Here is an 18489-nt window from a genome sequence, read left to right as displayed (position 1 = left end):
GATGTAGACCATCAGATCATTTAAAACTTCCCTGACAGTAAGAGAGAGAGAGAGAGAGAGAGAGAGAGAGAGAGAGACGACTGCTCCATCTACTGGCCATGAAGCCAAACACTCGTATTATTGTCTGTAATGTTATATAATATTATTACGGGTTTTGGGGTACAATTTTTTTGTGTGCCATCATTTATCATACGTGTATTTAGTTAATCGTCTGATACATCATAGTCACCTTCAAAGTAAACCCCCCCTCCCCCTTCCGCACCCGTATCAACGTTCCTTAGATGCAGTATAACAGGATTGGAAGTCCTCTTCTGTTAGTTAGTTTATGGCCTCATGTCATGTCATGACTATTTGGATGCTTTCTACAGTCTCAAAATGGGATCCTTTCATCTTTTTCTTTCCTCCAAAAACTTATGCTATTTAAAAACATTAAAGAATCATTACCATACGCCCGCTTAAGTTTATCGAACACTTCGGTAGCACTGTCGTTCAGATTAACACAAAATTTAATCGAACAACGTTCTTGAAGATTTAACTTCTCCTTTTTTTGACGAACACACCAGACATACACTTAAATTTACACAATAACTCGACAAGTGTTTACCATATAGACTAGAAACTGATACTGAAGGAAAGAGCGGGAATCACTCTAACATATGTCATCCTCGGTTCGATAGTACTGCCAATTGTCGAGATTAAAAAAAAAAAAAACTCATCACTTTTTTCTTTCTCTAGACATCCTATAACTTTAAACTGATTTGCTGTCAACTTAACATAGAACCTATCAATGCTGTGCTAAATGTTTAAAAAAAATTCAGTTTTTATATATATATTGTTACGGATGTCCAGAAATCTTGAATTACTATATACCGAGAATGAATAAACAACAAGGTTTAATATTAATATACAACTAGTTTGTATTCTATTGTATTTTATACTATAGATGTTGATGTAATTTATCATGTCAGTGTCATCTTTGTCTGTGATACCTGAAGATACCTTTTTCATTCTCGGTACAGTCATTGAACCTAATTTTTTTATAATAGTTCTACCTATATATCTTCTGAATAAAAGATTTATTTGAGATAATCACTCTAGATTAGTGATTGATCGAAGATTTTTCCTCATGACCATAAGGCTCCACTCAGCTTCATCTAAACGCTCATTAATATTTCAGTACATTATTCCCCAGACGTCACGCATTTAGTTTCAACATCTGTAAGTAGAAAATATAGAGCGCATGATTACATTTTCGTGGCCAACTAACTCGTTAATGCACGAAGTTAAGAATAAAAAAAAAAAGTACCTATTCGAAAACGAATGCGGAAGTAGAGGGATAAAATGCTTATTTGCAATAGCCCAGTTCGCTCTTTTAAAAAATTTGTAATCTTTCAAACCTTATCTTTATTGCCTTTCCCCAACTTCGTATGCAAATTTTTATAAATTGATAAATGAAATGGAAGAGAGCAGTCGGATTTTATGGTTGATAACAACAGTAATTACTGCGGAGTGTAAAAAAGATGCGAGTTAGTAGTTAGTGGAAAGATGCACGGACAAAGAAAATTGCAGAAGGATGTCCCTCCTAGCCAGATCCCCCATGGCAAGGTAAGAATGAAACTGTAGAAAAGAAGGAAGGGAGGAAACAGGAAAATTAACATGAACAACACAAAATGACGATTAAGGTTACACTACCTTATAATTTAGTGTAATACTCATAAACAAAACCTTGGACATAACTTTTTCTTCAGTCTTTTAAATTATCACAGTCAATCTTTATTTGTTCACCGCGTGCTATCATTCACAGAATTCTTTGACAATTGGGATTAGCTTCTCTTGCAATGCGCGATGTCAGTAGTTTATTACCGCATTTTCAGCCGTATTCGCATAGTTTTCCCGATATACATTCATCGCAGTGGATCACAACAGAGTATGCATATCCTCGATGCCCTAAAGCTTATTATTGACACTTTGTCGGTTATGAAATTGAGGAAATAAAGAAGGAAAAGCGATTATTATTATTTATTTATTTATTTATTATTATTATTATTATTCACAAACAATATCACACAACTCAAAAAAGACAAACTACCAACGATCAACAAAAAACTACCGACACAAAGCAACAACAAACGATGTATTTTCCACCCTTAACAAAACAGGAACTGAAAGAAGCACTCCTACAACTAAAATCAGAGACCACTCCAGGAATATACAAAATAAGGCTAACAGACCTTATGACACATTTTGAACAAATAAATCCAATACTTTTGAGACTCGTGAACATAATATTCGACACAGGCATTATTATTCCACAACAACTAAAAACTGCAATAATTACGCAAATATACAAACACGGTAAAAGAAACGATACTCAGAACTACAGACCAATAGCTACCTTACCAGTACTTCAAAAATTCTAGAAAAAATAACACACACCAGACTACAAAACTATTTACAGAAGTACAACATCATCTCACAAAACCAATACGGCTTTCAGAAAACAAAAAGCACCACCACTTTATTAGAAGACATCGCAGACACTATAAACAAAGCTCTCGACAAAAACAAGTACTCCGTCCTTATACTGCTTGACTTAACCAAAGCATTTGATACACTTGAACATGATATACTGCTCACCAAACTATACTCAATACGTATAAGAGGAACACTGCATACATGGCTCAGGAACCACCTCTCAAACAGAACACAAGTAACAAAAATAGGAACATGTTACAGCCGGATACAAATAAAACACGGTGTACCTCAAGGTGCCATATTATCACCAACTCTATTCAACATATACATTAACGATGTTCATAAGATGGCCATAAGAAGTCAAATATTTCTGTACGCAGATGACACCGCACTACTAGCAATCCACACAGACATCAACACGGCTCTCCGCAAAGCACAACAACACCTAAACGAAATCACAAAATACTTCTACCATAACGCAATTCTAATCAATGTCACCAAAACACAGATGTTGATAATACACAACCCAAGAATCATCCGCCCCGCACCACTATCGAAACACTGTCACACATACCGCTGCATTAACAATAAAAATACCTGCCAATGTCCCGAAATCAAACCTGTAACACATGCAAAATACCTTTGTCTCTATATAGATTGCCACCTTAAATGGACAAAACATATAGAATACCTACATACCAAACTCCGGATCATCGCAGCAAAACTCTTCCAAGTAAAAGACATTATTCCATCCAACATAAAAAAACTCCTATATTACGGTATCTGCGAATCCCTACTCAGATACGGTATAACAGTCTATGCAAACACATCAAACAGCCACCTAACAAAATTAGAAATATTACACAGGAAAATAAAATTGTGTCAACAGCGATTTGGACACCTTACACGACCAATATCCGACCAGCACATGGCGATACACAGAATCCTGAGCATTAAAAACTTGAAACACTGCATGACATTAACAAGGAATTACTTCAATATCACCTATCGAAACAACAGAGACACATATCTATCACGCGACCCACAACAACTCTCTACATCCCTACACCCTTCAACAACTCATACGGTTCTTTTGTAAGATCACATCAGATACCCACGCAACTCAAGAACCTACCAAGAAAGTTAAAACACGTAGATAACTACAGAACATTAACATTAAAACACGAACTCTGGAAAATATATCAACAAAGTTAAGAAACCATTAACACTAATACACATCACAAATTACTAGCATCCAATGCCTATATGCCATACATAAAGAGTTGCAACAACGTAAATAGTGAAAGCTAAATCCCACTCTCTTCATAAAAGCTAACCCAATCTTCGAAGTAGGTGGGATTAACTCGCCTCACTCATCTGCACGTAATCCTTATAATCAAAAAATGTAGATTATGTAACAAAACAGCCAGTAAAGTATATAATAATAAAGAAGATACCGAAGAAACTGATTATTATGTGATAATACCATTAATATAATATTACTATGTACTAATGTACTAATATTAATACATGAAAACATAATGTAATAAATTATTCTTATTATTAAAAAATTATGTAAATAATGAGTTTACATTGTGTGTTTGTGAGAATTAGGAAATATAATATTTTAATTGCATATATGTAAATACTGTTGTATAATCACACTTTCTCAAACTTCGAAAAAAAAAAGAAGAGTAAACTACAACATGTAATATTATATAACTTGTGTAACTCTGAACTATATAATTGTAAATTATTACTGCGATTGTTATTTTAAAAAAATAGCAAAAAAAACTATGTTCTCATCATTATTATTGAAATCTCATTATATGTAGCACTTAGTGCTGAACCTTGTAAAATAATATACTGAATGTCACTCAAGATGATCATTGTATATATGTAAATATGTCTATAAATGTCTGAGAGATAAAAAAAAATATCGCTGTTGTAATTTATCGGAAAGTTTTCACTAGAACCTACGATTAACGTGATAGAATAATTTCGAAATAGAGGGGGCTATCTTTACCTCTTTTTTTAGAAAATGGATAAACGAAAATTAAACTTTCGATAAAAATAATAACTCAACCAGCAAATTTAAATATTATACAAAATATACTGTCATTTCTAGTGAATTGGGTTTATAAAGTTCTACTTACTTAAGGTTAAGTAATATATATATTAACAATACTTATTATATTGCTAGTCACCTCCAGATGAGTCCAAGGACTCATCGAGGGATGGCACCTACTCTACAACTCAGTTTCCACCACTCAAAATCCACCAACTGACCGCAAGTACATCATCGCCATCTACCGCCGACCACTAGTATTTCCACAGACAATCACAAACATCCATGCCCACGGCGGGATTCGAGCCCGCAACCTTTTGTGTGGACAGCGGATGCGCTAACCACTAGGCCAGCCAGGCTGGCTTATTGAATTCATAAAATAAAAATAAATTTTACGAAAATATTTAATTCAAAGCATGATTCATTTCGTAGCACAGTTAATATGCTATCCAAAGAGGAAAAAATTCTGATATTACCAGAATTTTTTTTTCTCTTCTGTAAGGGGAAGGATGATGTGACATGTATCCTTGAGAGCGTGATCTGGTCGTTGACGTGGGGAATACTTCAGCAGAAGATGTTCTGTCTCATATGGAAGTAGAAGGATTTGTCTTCTGGATAACTCAGTTCTTTATCTACAAACAGATAAATACTGAACATATACACCGCAAATTTAGACAATAATATTAGATTGCATGCAATGGGTCTGTAAGAGACTTATATGCCGAGTCCTAGTTGAGTAGTCGTTAAGAGATTAGAAATTTGAGTGGAGGACATTATAAGGGATTAGTACCAGTATTTCGACGCTGAGAAATAATTGGAGCTCTAATCTGGAGGCTAAAATATCGATAACATAGATTTAGAGCATAACATATCGGAATCTTGGATAGAAAGGTGCCAGGTATGTGAGCCTGGAACGGGAGAAACAATCTGAGGGTTGCACTTAGGACTAGAAATCTCTGTAGAACAACGAACCAATAAAACGCAGTTCCTTTGGAGATAGCTGAAGTTTACAATGAAGACTGGGATAAATTCGCTTACATATAAATTGCGAATTGTAATTTTAGAACGATGAGTAGTGATGAAAAATATTTCAACTTGATATTTTTTCGCTTTAAGATTTAACTTCTTTTCATGTCTTCTTTGTAAATAATTTAACGACATTTAAGTTATTTTTGTCTTTTCTGTTCTGAATAATTTTCTGATGATTTTATTTATTGAATCCAGATTTTACAACATTGTTGAAATCATTTATAGAAGTCTCGTTTCGAACTCGACTAAATATTGTCTGCGGTATTTTTCCAAACATAAAAATGTCGTCAAAATGCTTCTTCTTTTCAGTCAGTCTGGGTTTTGGAAAAGAAAAAAGAGTTCCACGGGAAGAAGAAGAAGAAGAAGAATGTCCAGGATGGGACATTTTAAAGCGTACGGAAAAAACAAAAATTTTTCATACGCCATTTTTCGAATCACTTTCATTGCACATCTTTTCGCCGATGCAAGCAGAACATTTCAATATTGATTTACATTTTGATTCTATTTATCGTTTTTCTTGTCGACGGACACTGCACATTTCCTCATGAAAATGAACTTGGAAAATTTTATAAAAGGTTTGAGTTTTCTCTTCTAAAACTATTTTTAATATACCGCAGTTTTCTCGAGCAGCTTTTTGCAGTTTTGATGAACTTGATTCCTCGCACTGTTCTTTTAGGACTGAGTTTTTTGAAGGAGCAGAAATCGTAAATGTCTCAATACTAAATCACACTTTACAAAATAATAATTCAAGCTTCAGTTCTAAAATAAACAGAAACTGAATCGATATACTCTGCTACACAAAATGTCCTAACCGGATATTATTGACTCTAGGGAGAAATGATGATTATGCTACTCTCCTGGTTTTCTTTCAGAAAACATACTAATTATACATCTTCTGTAATTGAAGAATGTTATTAAAAAATTATTCAACAAGTCTCATTCAGTATAGAATAAAAGCCTTTTGGCTTTTATTCTATACTGAACTTATTCTATACTATTTTTCTGGCAACCTTAATAGTAATGAAGGGGATCCTTTGATGTTTATCTGCCAGTAAGCGAAACTCTAAGAACTAGGACTAAGATCTATGAGTTTCATGCCAAAAAACTATCGGCAAATCCAAGTGTAAGTAACCACTTGGTAATACAACACCAAGGCAACTCGTATCAAAGGTGGAGCAAGCTCCCTCACTATCCTTGATATTTTCTCATAATGTAAAAACACAGCCCTTAGGTGATGTAATGTTGTAATTACATTATGAGGAGAGGTCACTACCCAGACCGGTTTCAAACTTTTTTGAGGTCTCATCAGTGAGTAGGTAGACCTGGAAGATAACAAGGTTTAAGATCTTAGTCCTAGTTCTTAGAGTTTCGCTTACTGGCAGATAAACATCAAAGGATCCCCTTCATTACTATTAAAGTTGCCAGAAAAATAGCCTTTTGGCTTTTATTCTATGTTATAATATACAGGCACATCTTTAAGGCATTCGTATAGTGAAGGTATGTAAGTTCTTTTCACTTAAACCTTATTATCTTCCAGGTCTACCTACTCACTGACGAGACCTCAAAAAAGGTTGAAACCGGTCTGGACAGTGACCTCTCCTCATAATGTAATTACAGTATTACATCCCCTAAGGACTGTGTTTTTACATTATGAGAAAATATCAAGGATAGTGAGGGAGCTTGCTTCACCTTTGATACGAGTTGCCTTGGTGCTACCAAGTGTTGTGCTACCAAGTGGTTACTTACACTTGGATTTGCCGATAGTTTTTCGGTATGAAACTCATAGATCTTAGTCCTAGTTTTTAGAGTTTCGCTTACTGGCAGATAAACATCAAAGGATCCTCTTCATTACTAAGTCTCATTCAGGTTAACATTAATTTGTTTCACCACATGGCCAACTATCATCTGTCGATCTGAACTGTGAAGATTTTGGATATGATTCTATGTAAAGGATTCTACAGTTTATAGAAGCTACATGTTCAAAGGAATCTGTGGCATTTCTTAAGAAATGAAACCAGTTACCTCATTCTTGCTATAACTAATTTAAATATTTGGCATTTAAATGATTCTAAATTTAGATTTTCTTTTTTTTCATTCTCATTTTACCTTGGAATTTCATAATGAGATGTATTAAAATAACGATTTGGTGAGTCTCATAGCAGTAAATTCAAATAATTCCAAAGTCTAAGAAATTATACTGTTTTATTTCGCGAATAATTGTTATAATTTTTTTAGCAGTTTAACAATTTATTCACATCACGTATGCAAGATATACATATTATACTATTCAACTTGTATAATTTAATGTATAATACAATATTTCACAATAAAATTCAATGTACAGTACAGTATTATACAGGGTGTCCCAAAATTCACGCAAGATTTAAATTTAGCACCATTTGTGCGGTAAAGTGTTGCCAACGAGAAAAAAAAAAGACAGCGTGACAGTTCAGGGTTATTAAAAATGGAGCGCTACACGAAAGAACAACGCTTGAATGGATTATGGAACAACAACAAATGGATGCTTATTTTTCGAACAAAATCATCTTCAGCGATGAGGCTCATTTTCATTTTGATGGCTTCGTTAATCGACAAAATTATCGCATTTGGGGTTCAGAAACTCCACGAGTGATTGTTGAGAAACAAATGCATCCACAACGTGTCACTGTTTGGTGCGGATTTTGGGCTGTAGGCATCATCGGTCCATTCTTCTTCGAAGATGCGGCTGGTAAGGCAATACAGTTAATGGTGCTCGCTATCGCGACATGATAATCCAGTTTTTTGTGCCTAAATTGCAAGATATGGATATGGACGACATGTGGTTTCAATAAGACGGTGCCACATGCCATACAGCACAAGAAACAATTCAATTACTGCATGAGTCATTTCCTGGTTGTGTAATTTCCCGTTTTGGTGATCAGAATTGGCCGCCCAGATCATGTGACTTAACGCCGTTGGACTTTTTTCTTTGGAGTTTTTTGAAGTCTAAGGTTTATGCCAACAAGCCCACGACCACCCACGCCTTGAAGGAGGAAATTGAGCGCTGTATCTACGAAATTCAGCCACATTTATGCAAAAAAACGGTCATGGAAAATTTCGACAAAAGAGTGCGTATGTGCCAGCAAAGCCGTGGAGGCCATTTACCCGATATGCTATTCCATGCATAACCCTATACTGTATACTTTATGAATCAATAAGAAATTACAAATTTTAATTAAAAACCTGTGTTTTCTATCAAAATTACTTCTTGCATGAATTTTGGGACACCCTGTAGAATAAAATTCAAGTATTACTATCATAATTCTGTTGGTACTAACATTTATTTTTGACTATTATTTTATTACAGTTAATAAAACGTTTTCTCATATGCAAGTAGAGTATAATATATTTCGAATGCTTTCGTAGTTTATAATAAATTACTGGTTTTAGTGCTAATGCAAGTTAGTTTATGTATTTATGTGTGACCAGGGGCCGTAGCTATACTGGTTACTAGAGAAGTAATTAGCTGAAAAACAGTCACTGAGAGTCCAGGGACCGTATGAGGTCTACCTTATCATGAGGGCTACCTTACCGGTTATAATGATGTACATATTAATATATTAATACCTAATTGAATGAACTAATTATATATAATAATCAATACCTTAATTGGTTATGATATGAGTTATAATGATCTCTTACACGTTTAAAGTAATTGTCAACGTTGTTTAATCCCATGAGGTAGTTTCTCAATCTTTTTCTGAATGTATATTCTGAGGTTATAGATTTAATTTCATTTGGAAGTTTATTATAGCTGCTTGTCGCTAAGCACTCGAAGGATTTATGAAAAATTTCTTTGTTTGCCTTGGGTACTACCAGCATATTGCGACCGCAGCGTAATGCATAATCTACATTATATACCAAAATATTTTCAGTGTTTCTTTTTACATATAACAGACAACCATAGAGATGTTTCTAAAGTGGTAGAATATTATGAACGACATACAGATCATTAGTTGACTGTGCGAAGTCGATAGTAGTTATGGCTCTATTCTGTTTTGTATTCTTATTAATGGAGCTAGATTGTTATAATAATCTCCCCACAACAGGTAATGCCATATTGCAGTGAGGAATTTACCCAGGAATAGTATAAACATCTTAAGAATGCTGCATTTACAAATTTGTTAAAGTAATATATTCTGTTAATTATGAACGTGAATTTATTTGTTTTAATAATTTCTTTTAATCTTAGAAATGTGGATTTACATTTTACATATATTATCTTCTTTTGGGCTGCGTCAGCATCAGTTTAGCCGGTCGTGTGAAGAATAGGGTCGATCATGAATATCGTGTCTTCCAATTAGATTATAACACGGATGTGAGTTTTATTACTCTCGAAACTCGCATTGTAATGGATTTCCATGATATTAACTTAAATGAAGAAAATACCTTATTGCTACTCTCTCAATATTACAAACGGTACTTACCTGGCTTCCTGGAAGAGACGTTCCTCCCCCCAGTCTGGATTTAAAGCTCGTAATTGACGGGCAATGCGATTGTGTTCCCTTACAAATAGTGTGTGCATGCTTGTGAGTGCCGGATGCTGGTTCACACGTTGGTCACCTGAGGAAACAGTGAAGAAATGAAACCGTCTTAGAGAACTATGACTGTAGGGACAATCAACAGTAAAATTAAAGCGAGTATTTTTTTTAGAACAAAAAAAACCTTATGACGTATTTTTGAGAGGGGTACATTGTACATCTGAATAAATCTTAGAATCGCATTGATAAACAAAATATTAAAAAAGAAACATCATTCTGGCTGATCCATAATAATTGCATGTGTCCTTGTCGAGATCTAGCACGCAAACGCAGAGTGTGGTCACTGTAGCTCATCATGTTAGATATTTTAATAGATTTAATGGGGTAATAGGACTTCTTTCGGTTCATTGTCTAGAGTACTTTGAACTTATGGGGAGTGTGTGTGTGTGTGTGTTATTATATTGAGATCTTCGGGTCGTTTGTTTTTTAGACAGTCTAAATTTTAGTTTATTTATCGAGTTTCTCTTATCGAAAGTGTCTATGATTTATGTAGTCAATGTGTGTAGCACGTGAAAGTGCTGTCACATGTTCTGCTATATATATATATATATATTTGTTTTTTTTTTCTTTTTTCCTTTTTTTTGTTTATCTTAATGGAGCTTTTAAAGATTTTTTATAAGCGTCCGCATTATCTGTGTAACATAAATGACATTAAATAACGTTCTAAAAGTAATCTGAATTTAAGTTAAACATACATTTATTGTTTTTAATTTCGTTATTTCATTTTAGCCTTTAGCCTTTATTCCATTAAATGGATTTATATGTTACTCAGGAATTACACAGTAAGTCAATGTACAGTAAATTCCGGCAAATTTGCTGGAATACTGAATATTCATTTCGGCAAATATTCACGGTCCTAATACATTAAGACCATGAACCATTTTCTGACAGTTAGTATTAATATTAATGGATAGTAAATCTGGAAATTCTTCTCAAAACCAAAAATGGAGCGCTTTTAGGTGACGTCACTTAAAGCTTCCATTAAGCAGTAGCGATCTCAAAGCGAGCGAAGAAATGCATCTACAACCTAAACCTTTAATTTTAAGTTACTGCTATCTAAACAAAATCAAGCTATGACTTTTGTTTAGATAGAAGCCAGACTCGTCCGTAGTGTATCATAATCTAAACGGTAACACTTACCTGCTTGAAAACATCTTGCATTGCGCATACTACATTGATCGTTTTCAGGGTCTGGAGAAGCGGGTAATAAGTCCCCCACTCTGCTTGTTCTCACCTGTAAGGTTCCTGGAAAGGAATTATTAAGCTTTTACAAGTGGGAAGGGTAGAGAATACCAGAATATGGAAAGACTAATAAAATAATTTAACTCTACTTTCAGAGTGAGAGCGTTTCAAGAATCGTAATGTATTCAATTACTTATTTTAAAAGTTCCTTCAAAGTTATTTTAATGCCCATTAAATACAAGTTAAGTCAATTCACTGTTTGATGTATGGCTGTTCTCATAATACATAAGTAATGACAGATGTATAAAGCATATAATAGCATTAGAATCATCAATGTAAACAGACTTCAAAATTAAAGCTTAAAGAAGGTCGTCGTCCTCTTAATGTCACGTTGTGATGAATGTTCGACCACCGAAACTGTGAAAAAAAAACTTCTTAACCAGTTCACGCGGTGTTTGTGGTCGTTCACCCATTCATCAAGGAACCATCATTGTCAATACGGCTATAATTATTCTTACATGAGGACTTTTTTTTTTTTTTTTGAATCGAGAGGACTCAGACTGAAGCAATATAGTTGACATTCAAAAATATTGTTTCAGTTTTTGTCACCATTGTTGCTATTCTGTCGTTTGTGTACGGCAATGTTTTAAAAATAAAATAATGTCAGGCATATTTGATTCCAGTGATTTAATTTTCAATATGGTTGCTTGCGATGGAAGCTTATAATAACTAACTTTTTCATTTCGTTTTTTTAACGGAAATGTCGTTTATGGCTGTTTAAATATAGGCTGAATAGCAGAAAGTATTGATACATATATGTATAAATATGTATATGCATCAATAAGCATTCTTTAAGATTCTATTAATCCAAAACTAATAATCCGATGTTACAAAATATACTCACTACAATATCTGGAAAGAGAGAGAGAGAGAGAGGGAGTGAAAAAGCACTTACCATCTCCGTTGAAGGTTCGTAAGGCGCCAGTCTCGTTTTCGCTGCTTCCGTATATCAGCGAGGCGTCTATGAAGCCCGATATTTGATCAGTCTGCTGTCTGGCACCTAAAATATGATAATCATATTGTAGTGTATTCAAAGCTAAGTTATTTGGTTTCCTCATTTACTGCTTTTGTTGTTAATTTGAATATAAACTGCTAGTTCAGGAAATTTGCATTACGTTAGGACAAGCATAAACCAGGACTCACTCGTAAATTATATATATAAGCTGTGAAATCTATAACTCTTTATGAAATATACCAATAAATGACGTCATTGATGTATTTGATCACATACCTTGTTGTTATTTATATCGCAACGGTTCTGGGTGTTTAATTTTGGGTGGAGGGAAGTTTACGTCAGCTGATCTAGAATGCAATAAACAACTGCATTCTTGAGCAGTTGATTGACATGAATGGATCAAAAGGGCCATAAAATTATTTCAATAGAAAAAATATAAGAGGAATTGTTTGCTATAGGTTAATAGCAGTGGACTGTTCAAAACAGTCGGGGACCCAAATATGATAGTGTTTTAAAAGAAAAACGTGTGGATGGACACAACGATTGTAGTTTCTACACTTTCTGAAAGAAATTATTTCCAAGCTAGTTTAGCCAGTTTAGTAATTCTTAATTTTTCCTTGGTAGAAACTCTTCCGAAAACAATTTTTCAAGTTAAAAATAAGACACGTAAATCATGACGGTTCAAATAGATCTTTTGTAAGTGGAAGCAAATGATTCTTCAGTACCATCTTCAAATTTCAGCTGACCCTGTATCGTGCGAATCCAAATCTCCTGCCATTTGTGTGTGTGTGTGTGTGTGTGTGTGTGTGTGTGTGTGTGTGTGTGTGTGTGTGTGTGTGTGTGTGTGTGTGTGTGTGTGTGTGTGTGTGTGTGTGTGTGTGTGTGTTAATTTTGGTTGTAAATTTGTAACAGTGTCTGAAGTAGGATTTTCTAACACTTAATGCAGGTTCTTCTAACTTACTCCACTCAAGTTATTAAGCATTACAGGTTTATAACAGCGTCATAATTTTAATTACAACATGCATAATTTTATAGGTTTTAATCCAAAATATTTCTTAAGCGTATATGACGTTACACGTCTTGTGGATACATCTGCATAGTCAGAGAATAAAAGGTGATATAATACAGGATTTCCAAGTGGCAATAAACATTAACTGGGAATAATAGTGATATTCTTGAAGCGTATACTAATTCGGACAAAGGTTATACACAATCATATCCTTAATATAAAAAAGACTCAACAATTCTTGCTTCAATGATTCTGCCATTCACAAACTGCTATGATTATTTCTAAATACCGTATTTGTAATTAAGTGAATGAATGCTGCCGTTTAATAATCAATAAAGGTTAAATACAGAATATTTTAACAATTCATATCTTACCTAGAGTACACAATGGACACAAAGTAGAACGAACAAAATTCATACACCTCTCTCCAGTTTTGGAATAGAAAGGGTCATCTGGGCGGATCATAATAGGGGCGCATTGAGGGTCGTTCAGCTCATTAGGAGGACAACATTCAATAGGCTGGTTATCCTCTTAAGAAAGAAATAACAGAGCATAGTTACTCTTTTCACAAATAAAAAAGTTAAGTTATGTTTATTAGTTGTTACTTTAGTTTCGCTAGAATATGCCTGTCAAACATGGAATTAATAAAAACTTGTTTTACAGCAAAGCACTTTTAAAATGGCATTGTAATCAGCAAGCCTCAAGCTGTTTGGAGTTTCTTCTTTGATTAAAGTCCCCGACCTAGTTTAAAATGCTAAAAAAATAACTTAAATACAAAAAACCCTGATGTTCGTTCCTTAGAATGCAGTTATCTTATTGTATCTTAATTTGGATTCTGGCATTAATTAATTCGGTAACACAGATTACAATCTCGCGCAAGTTTTCTCTCTCACAGAACACCCTCCTTCCAGTTACTTTTAACCTCTTGTCGTTTGGCATCAAAGGTATCAAGAATGCAAGGTATGACATGATTCGTTGCAAAGGCCATTGGATGCAACTTCTGTTCATGTAGATGAACAGAAGTTGCATGTGAAAGTATATACTTCCATTCTCTCTCTTTCTCTCGTTCCTCTTTTGGATGGTGTTACCCGTCACAACACCTAAAGACATGACATTACTTTCTCTTTCACAAATGACCATTGAAAATCTCCTCCTGCTGGTGACAATATGCATCCTTTAGATTTTAAGCAAAAAAGACATCAGAAGAATGCTAAACAATTTGGAAATTAAAAAGTCTTCCCTGACGTTCTTCCCTTCCAGAATCAACGCTCTATATCGTCGTACAATGTTTTACTTAGCTGCCCTTATCCCAATATAGGATAAAATAAAACAAAATAAAGAAGGCATATATCAAACCTATTAAAAAAACGAGGAAGAGATAAATGTCTGTCGTCCAATTACCTACCGAACACCATCACCTCACTTCTCTCCAAAATAATAGATAAAGTCATTATCGACCACCTACGTCATTACCCAGAGACCAAGTTAATTAATGACTACAAGTACAGATTGCGGCATATTAAGCCTACTTCAAAGGTCAGGAGAAACAAGATGTATCCTCTCTCTCTCCAAATTTCCAGAACATTTGATCATGTCTGTTATTGATCAAATGTTCGCTCTTCCCCACCAATCCAGGAGTGCTTGAGGGCTCTGTTCTATCACCTATTCTATTTTTCCTATGCATAAATGATCAAGTTCGAAGAATCCTGTCCATTACTTTGCTGATGATAATGTACTTCATTTGCCTTTTCTACTCACTCGACAAACCATGTAATGCTCAGACATCCCCCTACTTCAAGATCTGCAACTAGTGCCTTACACATTGATCAATATACCATACCTGAATGGGGCGAAGAGAATCTGGTCACCTTCGGTGCTTTGGTGAAAATGCAAAAATGCAGTCTTGCTTTTTCTCTCGCATAAGCGATCTTAACTCATATCCGTGCCTCCAGTAATATAAAAAGGATCAGATAAGATTAAATGTTACTCCTTGGCTGAGGATTACCTCCTGTATCTGCTATAATAAACGCATTACGTTAATATCTTTCTCAGCACTTAGGCATGCTTTTTTTCACGAGACGTTACTTCTCGCTCATTTAGCTACTTTGTAGAAATCCCAAGTTCTCTATCCTTAGAATGCTATTATCATATTTAGAGTGGTGTACCTGAAATTCTTGGTGCTGTCCACTTCTACCACTATTCCCACATACGCACTGTGTCTATTCCGCAGGAACTTCCATGGCACAGCTGGCTGAACCGACAACTATTAATACTCTGATTTTTGTTTGAGTTGGACCACGCCTATTAAAAATAGAGCAACATCTATCGAACCTTTCTTTTCCCTCTAACTGCAAACACATCGACTCTGCTTCTTTTCATACATCTTAATTCCACCTGCGCATGCCCACTGGAATACTTTTCCTCATGAAGCGTTTCTCAATAACTACAACCCCGAACTTTTCAAAAACATATCAGCAAATTTCTTCTTTTCCTCCTTGCACCTCTTACACAAGACTAAGTTCCGGAGGTTAACTTTAAAAAAGTAAACTGCGGCTATTAATTTATATAACTGTCAGGAAAATACTGTTTTCCTTTCCGTTTTCATTTATTTTCTTTTTCATTTATTTCTTTATTTACTTTATTTACTTTTCTTTATTTATTTATCAAATATAAGTATACCTTCTATTTCATAACTTATTCTATTTCGAAACTAATTCGGAATCCTAATTTTTGTAAACCAGACAGAAGAATAAAGAGTGGAATTGTGTAAAGGTATGTGAGATATTTTAATTTAAACTATATTCTAGTATTTTCAACTTGACTGAGTACTCAAAACAACTTCATGCTTACTGACCAACTTAAGCATTGAATTTAATATGACCCGAAAATGCAGAAAATTTCTGTAAACGTGTTTGTGGTTTCATCTTATTACATGCTATCTCTATTGCATATATTTTAATAATTTTAGACGTATTTAAAATATATTAATGTCGCAACATTTCGAAAACTTTTATGATGAGATCTAAGTAGTCTTCAAGTTAAATAGCTAATGTCAAATTTAGCAAATTTCACTTCTAGTTAACGTAGTCAAATTTGTAGGAAGAATAATGCCTATGATTTGCTTACACTGGTTGAGGTTTAACACCCCTGCATCTAGACGGTTATGCACTAATCGACAAGAACAGCGATTTCAAATAAATAAATAAATAAAAATAACAAAGAAATTCACCTGTAGTACTGAAAGGGGTGAGACTGATGTCATGATCCAGAAACTGACCCCACATCATAATGAAATGAGTGGCTACTTGAGTGGGTCGACTTTCGGAGCTGTGAACCCTTAAGGAAATATCACGTGGATTTGGTAATTCATTCCCAGACACTGATCTACGCATGACTGATATACCTGTGAATAAAAAAAAAAGCATTAATATTAAGAGATATCTAAAAGGTCATACACTCGTAGAATTTTTTCTTTCTCTTAATTTAACTATCTGAACTTAACTCAGTAAATTTATATTAAAAATTAATTAAGTTAGGCGTCGTTCTAAGTTTTGCTCTCTCTCTCTCTCTCTCTCTCAGAGTATTTATTTTTATTATTATTAAATTCATCGAGTTTTAGCATGCGTATGTGTGGTTGGAGGAGATGTCTTTTGCAAATCTTAGAACTACTTCATGAACGAAATTGAAAAATTAATTTGTCTCATAAAAAAGCAAAATTATTAACACTGTGAATTTATCTTTTGGTACTATTGGTAATGATAAAATCACAATAAAATAAAATGTTTAACGATAAAAACGATGAAATCTATTTTGATAATGATTTAAAGTTATTTAATGACTCATTTGTCACACGCATCAATAAATATCTTTATCTGTTAAAATAGGTGTGCCAAGAATAAGCAAATATTCATACATTAACGGATAAACATCAAAAATACCGTAGTTATTCCATGAGAATATCTTAAGGGAAATTATACAGGAACTTTATTATATAATACCACACAGGTTTATCTGTTCCATATCTTCTAAACGTGATTTGAATCTCGTCTAAAACGTGAAGAATGTTTAAAAGAGCTTTTCCGCTGTCATAGACAGGTTTCTTCTCCCGGAAATGTGGAATTTCATTCAGAAACTATCAGAACTGCTTAACCTCTTTAACTGTGTGAAGAACAGTCTATTTATACTAGTCCCACTGTTAAACCGGATTGTGGTTTCCTCGCTATTGTAACAAACTTTGTTTGTGTGCTCTGAAGATGATGGATATAATACTAGCGAAATATTAGCTTTTAAGTGTTAATAAATAGTTATTTTCTTATCAATCTGTTAAAATACTGTTAAAAATTTCGCATCAATACTGTTAAAATCTAATTCAAAATGTGTGACGAACACATAAGCCTTTCCACACGATTAAAAACAATAAAATCAATTAAAATTTCATTCTTACCATCATCATAGGAAGGAGGAAGAAGTCTTTCAAAGCAAATGGCCGCACGACCCCAAACAGGATTCTGGAGATTATTACAACTGCCATCGGCTGTTCGATAAGGACTGTCGTCACACATTTCTTGATACTGCATAAAGCACTGTTGTTCCGTGGCTTGAGCACTTCTTCCTTTAAGGACAGTTTTGGGTAATACGAAAGTTGCGTCAGATGGGCTGAGAGAGAACCTACACGACAAAATGAAGTTTATTAGTGAATCTCAGTTGGAAAATTACAAACACAAATTGAGCAGATGGGATGGAGAATTAGCTTTCTCTGTTCTGTGTTGTTTCTGTATAACTTTTAAAACTAGTGAAGTTTTATTTTCTAAATTTTAATGAACAATATGCTTGTAACAGAAATTACAAGCATATTTCAGATCATTTTTGTCCTTTTTTCTGAAGGAGCTAAAATCGTCATTTACGTTTGAGACTACCTAACTCAGCCTCGGTTGAAAATGTTGGAGAGAGAGAGAGAGAGATCAATGATCCTCTTGGGTCACGAACCGTATACAGCTCGCGACATGAGTGTTATTTGACTTCTTTCTTTTGGCTTACACTCCGTGAATTTCATTTTTATGACAATCCTCACGAAAGGTTAGAAATACATCATGTATTATTCCGTGGGACTAAGAATTAGATAATCCAAAAA

At 34.3% G+C, this 18489-nt stretch overlaps 1 protein-coding gene across 1 annotated transcript in view; it reads right to left on the bottom strand.

The window, feature by feature from the left end:
• Positions 1-18489, bottom strand: part of LOC150109877 (uncharacterized) — a 236009-nt gene that overhangs the window by 18463 nt on the left and 199057 nt on the right. Inside the window, exons 16-20 of the mRNA XM_090396426.1 lie at positions 17803-18026; positions 16588-16761; positions 13733-13888; positions 12290-12394; positions 10039-10174 (exon numbers count right to left, since the gene is read on the bottom strand). Of these exons, the coding sequence (XP_090252552.1) occupies positions 10039-10174; positions 12290-12394; positions 13733-13888; positions 16588-16761; positions 17803-18026 (795 nt within the window). The remainder of the gene's footprint in view (positions 1-10038; positions 10175-12289; positions 12395-13732; positions 13889-16587; positions 16762-17802; positions 18027-18489) is intronic.

The sequence above is a fragment of the Typopeltis vanoorti genome, chromosome 1 (assembly GCF_054136105.1).
Source record: "Typopeltis vanoorti isolate ZY-2024b chromosome 1, IOZ_Tvanoo_1.0, whole genome shotgun sequence".
Taxonomy (NCBI): Eukaryota; Metazoa; Arthropoda; class Arachnida; order Uropygi; family Thelyphonidae; genus Typopeltis; species Typopeltis vanoorti.
The sequence above is the reverse complement of the archived record's forward strand: the minus strand, read 5'-3'. Positions and strand labels throughout refer to the sequence as shown.